General features: G+C 30.5%; 1 protein-coding gene across 1 annotated transcript in view; it reads right to left on the reverse strand.

Annotated features, from left to right (window-relative positions):
• Positions 1-13,504, reverse strand: part of LOC133639811 (SH3 domain-containing protein 19-like) — a 68,414-nt gene that overhangs the window by 21,217 nt on the left and 33,693 nt on the right. The window contains exons 6-8 of the mRNA XM_062033428.1: positions 12,346-12,385; positions 6,976-7,102; positions 6,721-6,826 (exon numbers count right to left, since the gene is read on the reverse strand). Coding sequence (XP_061889412.1) covers positions 6,721-6,826; positions 6,976-7,102; positions 12,346-12,385 — 273 coding nt within the window. The remainder of the gene's footprint in view (positions 1-6,720; positions 6,827-6,975; positions 7,103-12,345; positions 12,386-13,504) is intronic.

Here is a 13,504-nt window from a genome sequence, read left to right on the forward strand (position 1 = left end):
ATAATTAGAATATAACCATAATGACCCAAATATAACATTGTATTTTTCACCCAAATATAACATTGTATTTTTCTCCCTAGATAGAAAACTGTTTGGGGAAGACAGGTTGTCTTATATTCGAGACATTACGGTAATATTATTGTCATAAAAATTCTAATTAGCATATGACCATAATGACCCAAATATATCACAGTATTTCCCTCCCTAAAAACAGTTTGGAAAAGACAGGTCGTCTTATATTCGAGACATTACGGTGATATTAATGTTAAATTATATTTAGAATGACCCATAATGACCCAAATATAAGACAGTATTTTTGCCCTAGAAAACAATTTTGAAAAAGAAAAGTCTTATATTTGAGATATTACAGTAATATTATGATGATGATGATTGTCGTTATAATAATATTGTAATGACCCAAATATAAGATAGTATTTTTCTCCCTAAAACAGTTTGGAAAAGACAGGTCGTCTTATATTCGAGACATTACTATAATATTATTGTTATAATAATTATATTTAGAATAAAACCATAATCACTCAAATATAAGACAGTATTTCTGCCCTAGGAAACAAGTTTGAGAAAGAAAAGTCTTATATTTGAGCTATTATGGTAATATTATTATTGTTGTAACATTGTAATGACCCAAATATAATTTCCCTAGAAAACAGTTTTTGAAAGACATGTCGTCTTATACTCGAGAAATTGCTGTAATATTATTGGCACAAATTTTATAATTAGAATATAACCATAATGACCCAAATATAAGATTGTATTTTTCTCCCAAGAAAACAGTTTGGGAAAGACAGGTCGTCTTATATGCAAGACATCACGGTAATATTATTGTCATAAAAATTATAATTAGCATATGACCATAATGACCCAAATATATCACAGTATTTCCCTCCCTAAAACAGTTTGGAAAAGACAGGTCGTCTTATATTCGAGACATTACGGTGATATTAATGTTAAATTATATTTAGAATGACCCATAATGACCCAAATATAAGACAGTATTTTTGCCCTAGAAAACAATTTTGAAAAAGAAAAGTCTTATATTTGAGATATTACAGTAATATTATGATGATGATTGTCGTTATAATAATATTGTAATGACCCAAATATAAGATAATATTTTTCTCCCTAAAACAGTTTGGAAAAGACAGGTCGTCTTATATTCGAGACATTACTGTAACATTATTGTTATAATAATTATATTTAGAATAAAACCATAATCACTCAAATATAAGACAGTATTTTTGCCCTAGGAAACAAGTTTGAGAAAGAAAAGTCTTATATTTGAGATATTACGGTAATATTATTATTGTTATAACATTGTAATGACCCAAATATAATTTCCCTAGAAAACAGTTTTTGAAAGACCTGTCGTCTTATACTCAAGAAATTGCTGTAATATTATTAGCACAAATTTTACAATTAGAATATAACCATAATGACCCAAATATAAGATTGTATTTTTCTCCCTAGAAAACAGGTTGGGAAAGACAGGTTGTCTTATATTCGAGACATTACGGTAATATTATTGTGATAAAATTATAATTAGAATATAACCATAATGACCCAAATATAAGATAGTATTTTTCTCCCTAAAAACAGTTTGGAAAAGACAGGTCGTCTTATATTCGAGACATTACGGTAATATTAATGTTATAGTAATTATATTTAGAATGACCTATAACGACCCAAATATAAGACCGTATTTTTGCCCTAGAAAACAATTTTGAAAAAGAAAAGTCTTATATTTGAGATATTACAGTAATATTATGATGATGATGATTGTCGTTATAATAATATTGTAATGACCCAAATATAAGATAATATTTCTCTCCCTAAAACAGTTTGGAAAAGACAGGTCGTCTTATATTTGAGACATTACTGTAATATTATTGTTATAATAATTATATTTAGAATAAAACCATAATCACTCAAATATAAGACAGTATTTTTGCCCTAGGAAACAAGTTTGAGAAAGAAAAGTCTTATATTTGAGATATTACGGTAATATTATTATTGTTATAACATTGTAATGACCCAAATATAATTTCCCTAGAAAACAGTTTTTGAAAGACCTGTCGGCTTATACTCAAGAAATTGCTGTAATATTATTAGCACACATTTTACAATTAGAATATAACCATAATGACCCAAATATAAGATAATATTTCCCTCCCTAAAACAGTTTGGGAAAGACAGGTCGCCTTATATTCGAGACATTACGGTAATATTAATGTTATAATAATTGTATTTAGAATGACTCATAATGACCCAAATTTAAGACCGTATTTTTGCCCTAGGAAACAATTTTGAAAAAGAAAAGTCTTATATTTGAGATATTACAGTATAATTATGATGATGATTATTATCCTTATAATAATATTGTAATGACCCAAATTTAAGATAGTATTTTTCTCCCTAAAACAGTTTGGAAAAGACAGGTCGTCTTATATTCGAGACATTACTGTAATATTATTGTTATAATAATTATATTTACAATAAAACCATAATGACCCAAATATAAGACTGTATTTTTGCCCTAGGAAACCATTTTGAAATAGAAATGTCTTACATTTGAGATATTACAGTAATATTATGATGATTATTGTCGTTATAATAATATTGTAATGACCCAAATATAAGATATTATTTTTCTCCAGAAAACAGTTTGGAAAAGACAGGTCGTCTTATATTCGAGACATTACTGTAATATTATTATAATAATTATATTTATAATAAAACCATAATCACTCAAATATAAGAATGTATTTTTGCCCTAAAAAACTATTTTGAAAAAGAAAAGTGTTATATTTGAGATATCACGGTAATATTATGATGATGATTGTCGTTATAATAATATTGTAATGACCCAAATATAAGATAATATTTTTCTCCTTAAAACAGTTTGGAAAAGACAGGTCGTCTTATATTCGAGACATTACGGTAAAATTAATGTTATATTTCGATTTAGAATGAGCCATAATGACCCAAATATAAGACCGTATTTTTGCGCTAGGAAACAAGTTTGAGAAAGAAAAGTCTTATATTTGAGATATTACGGTAATATTATTTGTATTATTATCGTTATAATAATATTGTAATGACCCAAATATATCACAGTATTTTTCTCCCTTAAACAGTTTGGAAAAGACAGGTCGTCCTATATTCCAGACATTACGGTAATAATATTGTTATGATCATTATTATTAGAATAAATACCCATAGTGAACTAAGCAAAAGACCATATTTTTTCCATAGAAAAAAGTTTTTGAAAGACATGTCGTCTTATATTCAAGACATTATTGCTGTAATATTATTGTCATAAATATTATAATTAGAATATAACCATAATGACCCCAAATATATCACAGTATTTTTCTCCCTAAAACAGTTTGGAAAAGACAGGTCGTCTTATATTCGAGACATTACTGTAATATTATTGTTATAATAATTATATTTAAAATAAAACCATAATCACTCAAATATAAGACAGTATTTTTGCCCTAGGAAACAAGTTTGAGAAAGAAAAGTCTTATATTTGAGATATTACGGTAATATTATTTGTATTATTATCGTTATAATAATATTGTAATGACCCAAATATATCGCAGTATTTTTCTCCCTTAAACAGTTTGGAAAAGACAAGTCGTCTTATATTCCAGACATTACGGTAATAATATTGTTATGATCATTATTATTAGAATAAATACCCATAGTGAACTAAGCAAAAGACCGTATTTTTTCCCTAGAAAAAAGTTTTTGAAAGACATGTCGTCTTATATTCAAGACATTATTGCTGTAATATTATTGTCATAAATATTATAATTAGAATATAACCATAATGACCCAAATATATCACAGTATTTTTCTCCCTAAAACAGTTTGGAAAAGACAGGTCGTCTTATATTTGAGACATTACTGTAATATTATTGTTATAATTATATTTAGAATAAAACCATAATCACTCAAATATAAGACAGTATTTTTGCCCTAGGAAACAAGTTTGAGAAAGAAAAGTCTTATATTTGAGATATTACAGTAATATTATGATGATGATTATTATCGTTATAATAATATTGTAATGACCCAAACATAAGATAGTATTTTTCTCCCTAAAAACAGTTTGGAAAAGACAGGTCGTCTTATTTTTGAGACATTACTGTAATATTATTGTTATAATAATTATATTTAGAATAAAACCATAATCACTCAAATATAAGACAGCATTTGTCCCCTAGGAAACAAGTTTGAGAAAGAAAAGTCTTATACTAAAGAAATTGCTGTAATATTATTGGCACAAATTTTACAATTAGAATATAACCATAATGACCCAAATATAAGATTGTATTTTTCTCCCTAGAAAACCGTTTGGGAAAGACAGGTCGTCTTATATTCCAGACATTACAGTAATATTATTGTCATAAAAATTATAATTAGAATATAAACAATGACCCAAATATATCACAGTATTTTCCTCTCTAAAAACATTTTGGAAAAGACAGGTCGCCTTATATTCGAGACATTACGTTAATATTAATGTTATAATAATTATATTTAGAACTGCCCATAATGACCCACATATAAGACCTTATTTTTGCCCTAGGAAACCATTTTGGAAAAGAAAAATCTTATATTTGAGATATTACAGTAATATGATAATGATTATTATCGTTATAATAATATTGTAATGACCCAAATATAAAAACAGTTTGGAAAAGACAGGTCGTCTTATATTCGAGACATTACTGTAATATTAATGTTATAATAATTATATTTAGAATAAAACCATAATCACTCAAATATAAGACTGTATTTTTCCCCTAGAAAACAATTTTGAGAAGTCACCATTTTGCCCCAAAGCCTCCTTATGGCTTAAAGACCTTATGATTTATTTAGATCTGGAGAAAATAAAGTTTAATCTTAGGGGGGCACCTGGGAAGTTTTATTCTGTTTGGGGTGGTGTGGTTGACTACATAGCTAAATTAAAGACGCTATAGGATACATGAAAAGTTCACCTTTCACAAACCAGCTTCCTTTTTTTATTTTTTATTTAGATTTATTCTGGGTGTATATTTATTATCTGCCTATGTTGAGAAGAAAGTGATGTACTAATTATTTTCCATTTGTGACTGTACCTTTAACTTATGTAGGACCTTGGGGGGGGGGGAGGGGGGGGGGTGTATGGGGTGTGTGTTGGGTTGCTGTTCTTGGAAGTGGGTGGGGAAAAAAAAGGAAAATGTGATTACTGTTCTATTGTATAGTGTAATACCTGTCAAATTCAATAAAAACATTTATTAAAAAAAAGAAAACAATTTTGAGAAAGAAAAGTCTTATATTTGAGATATTACAGTAATATTATGATGATTATTGTCGTTATAATAATATTGTAATGACCCAAATATAAGATAGTATTTTTCTCCCTTAAACAGTTTGGAAAAGACATGTCGTTATATTCCAGACATTACGGTAATAATATTGTTATGATCATTATTATTAGAATAAATACCCATAGTGAACTAAGCAAAAGACCGTATTTTTTCCCTAGAAAACAGTTTTTGAAAGACATGTCGTCTTATACTCGAGAAATTGCTGTAATATTATTGGCACAAATTTTATAATTAGAATATAACCATAATGACCCAAATATAAGATAGTATTTTTCTCCCAAGAAAACAGTTCGAGACATTACGGTAATATTAATGTTATAATAATCATAATGACCCAAATATAAGACCGTATTTTTACCCTAGGAAACAATTTTGAAAAAGAAAAGTCTTATATTTGAGATATTACAGTATAATTATGATGATGATTATTATCCTTATAATAATATTGTAATGACCCAAATATAAGATAGTATTTTTCTCCCTAAAACAGTTTGGAAAAGACAGGTCGTCTTATATTCGAGACATTACTGTAATATTATTGTTATAATAATTATATTTAGAATAAAACCATAATGACCCAAATATAAGACTGTATTTTTCCCCTAGGAAACAATTTTGAAAAAGAAAAGTCTTATATTTGAGATATCACGGTAATATTATGATGATGATTATTGTCGTTATAATATTGTAATGACCCAAATATAAGATAGTATTATTCTCCCTAAAACAGTTTGGAAAAGACAGGTCGTCTTATATTCGAGACATTAATGTAATATTATTGTTATAATATTTATATTTAGAATAAAACCATAATCACTCAAATATAAGACAGTATTTTTACCCTAGGAAACAATTTTGAAAAAGAAACGTCGTATATTTGAGATATTACAGTAATATTATGATGATTGTCATTATAATAATATTGTAATGACCCAAATATAAGATAGTATTTTTCTCCCTAAAACAGTTTGGAAAAGACAGGTCGTCTTATATTCGAGACATTACTGTAATATTATTGTTATAATATTTATATTTACAATAAAACCATAATCACTCAAATATAAGACAGTATTTTTCCCCTAGGAAACAATTTTGAAAAAGAAACGTCGTATATTTGAGATATTACAGTGATATTACGATATTATTACATTGTAATGACCCAAATATAAAACAACCCGTAATATTAGCATATTGTATATTAGCCATGACAGCACCATGCGATGACCCAAATATTACACTCTATGTCCCTCTTAGAAAACCATCTGTAAAGAGAGACACGTGGTCTTATATTCGGGTCTATTTCCAACAGGATCTTTACCCCTCACAGGGTGGGTCTGGGTGGTGCGGCGGGGGGCTGCCTTGGGCTGGACGACATCATTCTCTCTGGTCTTCTCTTTGAACACCTGCTTGAAGGACGGCGGGGGCTTAGTGGGACACACACACACACACACACACACACACACACACACACACACACACACACACACACACACACACACACACCTCTCATTGACTAACTCCAAGTGTCTTTATAGGTGTACCTAATGTAGTGGCGGTGAGAGTGGGTACAGACCTTGGCATGGACCTGGATGCCCGCAGACCAGCTGGCCGGAGAGGACCAAGGAAAGACGTCAGACGACGCTGAGAAGCGGCTGTCGGCGTCCACGGGTTGTGCTGAGGTGACGACGATCTGCGGTCGCCTGCGACACATCAACAATCACAAGGAATATTAATACAACACAACAATTGTTCAGGTAACATAAAAAATATGTCAAATGTTTATATTTTATCCAGATATAAATACATCAGATGTAAATATATATGCAGCCAAAAACCAAACATTGGACGTTAAAGTAGACAAGTGTGCGAACAAAGGAGACGTTAAGCACCGAGCTACGTGAAAGAGGAGGTCATTCGCCATTAGAAAAGGTGCGTACCTATTCAATTGGCCCATTCTTTGGGTTTATTCGTGAATGGCGTCGCCACGGTAACACGAAATGTTCCCAATTTAGAGTACGCCCATCGGCGCGATCGAGACCTTTCCGATGATATAACATATGTGGTTGGAGCGTTCTGATGGGAATATTCGCCATTAGAAAGAGGTGCGTACCTATTCAATTGGCCCATTTTACAACAGTTATTAGCTAGCGTTAGCATTTAGCGTTACATTTAGTTTTGTTATTTGACAAAAATATTAGTGATAGATTGGCAATATAGTAGTGAGTAGAGAAAAACCTATTTCATAAAAACAACAAAATAAACAGCTATTAGCTAGCCTTAGCATTTAGCATTATAGTTTGTTTTGTTATTTGACAAAAATATTAGGAATAGATTGGCAATATAGTAGTGAGTAGAGAAAAACCTATTTCATAAAAACAACAAAATAAACAGCTCTTAGCTAGCGTTAGCATTTAGCATTATTTTTTTGTTATTTAACAACAATACCAGGGATGGATTGGCGATAGGGCAATTAAAGTGAGGGGAAAGACATTTTATAATAGCACAACAAAAGCAACAGTTATAAGCTAATGTTAGCATTTAGCATTATAGTTTGTTGTTTGATAAAAAAAATATTGGGGATGGATTGGTAATGTAGTCATTAAAATGAGTGGGGAAACAACTTATTTCATAAAAACACAACAGGTATTAGCTAGCGTTAGCATTTAGCATAATTGTTTGTTTTTTGACAACAATACTAGCGATAAAATGATAGAGAAAACACAAAAATCAACAGTTATGAACTAACATTAGCATTACAGTTTCCTGTGTTATTTGACAATAGTACAGATAGATTGACGATAACACAAATAAATTAAATGGGTTAAATTGGCGGGAAAAAAAACGTTTTCATAAAAACACAACAAAACCAACAGTTATTAGCTAGCATTAGCATCTAGAGCTATAGTTTGTGTTGTTATTTCACAATACAATGGATAGATTGCCGATAGAGCCGATATATTAAATGGGGGAAAAACGATTTTCTAAAAATCATGACAAAAGCAACAGTTTTGAGCTAGCGTTAGCATTTAGCATTATAGTTTGTTTTGTTATTTGACAAAAATATTAGGGATAGATTGGCAATATAGTAGTGAGTAGAGAAAAACTTATTCCATAAAAACAACAAAATAAATAGCTCTTAGCTAGCGTTAGCATTTAGCATGATTTTTTGTTATTTAACAACAATACCAGGGATAGATTGGCGATATGGCAATTAAAGTGAGGGGAAAAACATTTTGTAATAACACAACAAAAGCAACATTTATAAGCTAATGTTAGCATTTAGCATTATAGTTTGTTATTTGATAAAAAAAATATTGGGGATGGATTGGTAATGTAGTCATTAATGAGTGGGGAAACAACTTATTTCATTAAAAACACAACAGTTATTAGCTAGCGTTAGCATTTAGCATAATTGTTTGTTTTTTGACAACAATACTAGCGATAGAATAATAGAGAAAACACAAAAATCAACAGTTATAAGCTAACATTAGCGTTACAGTTTTCTGTGTTATTTGACAATAGTACGGATAGATTGACGATAAAGCAAATAAATTAAATGGGTCAAATTGGCGGAAAAAAAAAAGTTTTCATAAAAACACAACAAAACCAACACTTATTAGCTAGCATTAGCATTTAGAGCTATAGTTTGTGTTGTTATTTCACAATACAATGGATAGATTGCCGATAGAGCCGATATATTAAATGGGGAAAAAAGTTTTTCAAAAAATCATGACAAAAGCAACAGTTTTGAGCTAGCGTTAGCATTTAGCATTATAGTTTGTTTTGTTATTTCACAAAAATATTAGGGATAGATTGGCAATATAGTAGTGAGTAGAGAAAAACTTATTCCATAAAAACAACAAAATAAACAGCTCTTAGCTAGCGTTAGCATTTAGCATGATTTTTTTGTTATTTAACAACAATACCAGGGATGGATTGGCGATAGGGCAATTAAAGTGAGGGGAAAAACATTTTATAATAGCACAACAAAAGCAACAGTTATAAGCTAATGTTAGCATTTAGCATTATAGTTTGTTATTTGATAAAAAAAATATTGGGGATGTATTGGTAATGTAGTCATTAAAATGAGTGGGGAAACAACTTATTTCATAAAAACACAACAGTTATTAGCTAGCGTTAGCATTTAGCATAATTGTTTGTTTTTTGACAACAATACTAGCGATAGAATGATAGAGAAAACACAAAAATCAACAGTTATGAGCTAACATTAGCGTTACAGTTTCCTGTGTTATTTGACAATAGTACGGATAGATTGACGATGAAGCAAATAAATTCAATTGGCGGAAAAAACTATTTTTCATAAAAACACAACAGAAGCAACAGTTATTAGCTAGCATTAGCATTTAGAGCTATAGTTTGTGTTGTTATTTCACAATACAATGGATAGATTGCCGATAGAGCCGATATATTAAATGGGGAAAAAAGTTTGTCAAAAAATCATGACAAAAGCAACAGTTTTGAGCTAGCGGTAGCATTTAGCATTATAGTTTGTTTTGTTATTTGACAAAAATATTAGGGATCGATTGGCAATATAGTAGTGAGTAGAGAAACACTTATTTCATAAAAACAACAAAATAAATAGCTCTTAGCTAGCGTTAGCATTTAGCATTATTTTTTTGTTATTTAACAACAATACCAGAGATGGTTTGGCGATATGGCAATTAAAATGAGGGGGAAAACATTTTGTAATAACACAACAAAAGCAACAGTTATAAGCTAATGTTAGCATTTAGCATTATAGTTTGTTATTTGATTAAAAAAAATATTGGGGCTGGATTGGTAATGTAGTCATTAAAATGAGTGGGGAAACAACTTATTTCATAAAAACACAACAGTTATTAGCTAGCGTTAGCATTTAGCATAATTGCTTGTTTTTTGACAACAATACTAGCGATAGAATGATAGCGAAAACACAAAAATCAACAGTTATGAACTAACATTAGCATTACAGTTTCCTGTGTTATTTGACAATAGTACGGATAGATTGACGATGAAGCAAATAAATTAAATTGGCGGAAAAAACTATTTTTCATAAAAATACAACAGAAGCAACAGTTATTAGCTAGCATTAGCATTTAGAGCTATAGTTTGTGTTGTTATTTCACAATACAATGGATAGATTGCCGATAGAGCCGATATATTAAATGGGGAAAAAAGTTTGTCAAAAAATCATGACAAAAGCAACAGTTTTGAGCTAGCGGTAGCACTTAGCATTATAGTTTGTTTTGTTATTTGACAAAAATATTAGGGATCGATTGGCAATATAGTAGTGAGTAGAGAAAAACTTATTTCATAAAAACTACAAAATAAACAGCTAGTGTTAGCATTTAGCATTATTTTTTGTTATTTAACAACAATACAAGGGATGGATTGGTGATATGGCAATTAAAGTGAGGGGAAAAACATTTTGTAATAACACAACAAAAGCAACAGTTATAAGCTAATGTTAGCATTTAGCATTATAGTTTGTTATTTGATAAAAAATATTGTGGATGGATTGGTAATGTAGTCATTAAAATGAGTGGGGAAACAACTTATTTCATAAAAACACAACAGTTATTAGCTAGCGTTAGCATTTAGCATAATTGTTTGTTTTTTGACAACAATACTAGCGATAGAATGATAGAGAAAACAAAAAAATCAACAGTTATGAACTAACATTAGCATTACAGTTTCCTGTGTTATTTGACAATAGTACGGATAGATTGACGATAAAACAAATAAATTAAATGGGTCGAATTGGCGGGAAAAAAACGTTTCCATAAAAACACAACAAAAGCAACAGTTATTAGCTAGCATTAGCATTTAGAGCTATAGTTTGTGTTGTTATTTCACAATACAATGGATAGATGGCCGATAGAGCAAATATATTAAATGGGGGAAAAAAGTTTTTCAAAAAATCATGACAAAAGCAACAGTTTTGAGCTAGCGGTAGCATTTAGCATTATAGTTTGTTTTGTTATTTGACAAAAATATTAGGGATCGATTGGCAATATAGTAGTGAGTAGAGAAACACTTATTTCATAAAAACTACAAAATAAACAGCTAGTGTTAGCATTTAGCATTATTTTTTGTTATTTAACAACAATACAAGGGATGGATTGGCGATATGGCAATTAAAGTGAGGGGAAAAACATTTTGTAATAACACAACAAAAGCAACAGTTATAAGCTAATGTTAGCATTTAGCATTATAGTTTGTTATTTGATAAAAAATACTGTGGATGGATTGGTAATGTAGTCATTAAAATGAGTGGGGAAACAACTTATTTCATAAAAACACAACAGTTATTAGCTAGCGTTAGCATTTAGCATAATTATTTGTTTTTTGACAACAATACTGGCGATAGAATGATGATAGAGAAAACAAAAAAATCAACGGTTATAAGCTAACATTGGCATTACAGTTTGCTTTGTTATTTGACAATAGTACGGATAGATTGACGATAAAGCAAATAAATTAAATGGGTCAAATTGGCGGAAAAAAAACGTTTTCATGATAACAACAAAAGCAACAGTTATTAGCTAGCATTAGCATTTAGAGCTATAGTTTGTGTTGTTATTTCACAATACAATGGATAGATTGCCGATAGAGCAAATATATTAAATGGGGGAAAAAACGTTTTTCAAAAAATCATGACAAAAGCAACAGTTTTGAGCTAGCGGTAGCATTTAGCATTATAGTTTGTTTTGTTATTTTTACAACAATACAATGGGTAGGTTGATAAAACCGCTACTAAAGTGAGTGGGCATAAAGTGTTTCATTATAAACACAACAAAAGAAAAAATGATTAGTTAGCATTTAGCATCAAAGTTGTCAGTAACAGTGATATTTTCTACCACCTTCAATGAAAATCTCCCTGGTGGAGGTATTGAGAAAAATGACAATCCTCCACGTGAGCCGCACACAGAAGACGACTTACCTGCGGTGCAAACAACCTGCTGTGTTTCCGTGGAAATGATCTGCGAAGACAAACACAAAAATGTCATTTCCGTCCGTGAAGTCTTGTTCCGTCATTTCCTGCTCATTTTTAGCTACACCCTGATGTCGCTAAGGTGTTCACGCCACACCATTTTTCTATGAATTAAAAGCTATTGGAAGCTATCATTAAAAACCAGTCCACGGAAAATACCCACATGCCACATTGAAATGATGACTACCTTCTGTAACAAACATGTCGCTACCGATTGAAGAGCTAGCATGGAGGCTAACAAGGAACTTGCACCAAACACTCAAAGGTAAACACATTTGCACTAACGCTAACATTAAGAGCATGAATGTACTGAATGAGCTGAATTGGTTGGTGTTGGAATTGTTTCAATCGGTCAAGAAACGTTGAAGTAGGAACAGTTTTTTCATTGAAAAATGGTATTACGGAATTTCGGGAAAAAACGGGAATTTTTCAAGTTCTTTAACCAACTTGGTTTTTTTGTCCCGACTAAGAGGAATGTTTTGAGAGTAGAACGGTTGAAATGGGTTGAAAAATGTGAAAGAAGTCATCGCACTAAAAAAAGGTTGGAATTAAGATTAGACTAAAACAGGAATTCCTGGAAATTTGTTGAACGTGGAAAAATTGTTTTTTGAATGTCCAGGATGAGTTGAAGGTGTAAAGGTTTGAATCGGTTGAAAAATGTGGAAGTTTGAAAAATGGATCGTTCATTTTGAATGGGGAAAAATGTCACTAAAAACTGGGATTTCTAGGAAATCCGGGAATTTTTTGTAGAATCATTGAAAAGGAGCACACATTTCCTGAACAGGCTGAATATTTTGAAGTTGGACGGGTTGAATCGGATAAACAATGTGGGAGTTGTGGAACTTTGAAAAATGTCTAATTAATTTCAATGGGAATTTCATGAAAATTTGGTAATTCTGGGAAAGGAAGGACATTTTCGGAAAATGGTTAAAAGATTTAATGTTCTAAATGACTTTAAATGGTTGGTGTTGGAATGTTGCAAAACGGTCGAGATATGTTGAAGTAGTAACATTTTTAATTGAGAAATGGTATTACGGTATTCCTGGAATTTTGTGAAAACCGGGAATTTTTCAAGTTCTTTAACCAACTTGGTTTTTTTGTCCTGATT

The sequence above is a fragment of the Entelurus aequoreus genome, linkage group LG22 (assembly GCF_033978785.1).
Source record: "Entelurus aequoreus isolate RoL-2023_Sb linkage group LG22, RoL_Eaeq_v1.1, whole genome shotgun sequence".
NCBI lineage: Eukaryota > Metazoa > Chordata > Actinopteri > Syngnathiformes > Syngnathidae > Entelurus > Entelurus aequoreus.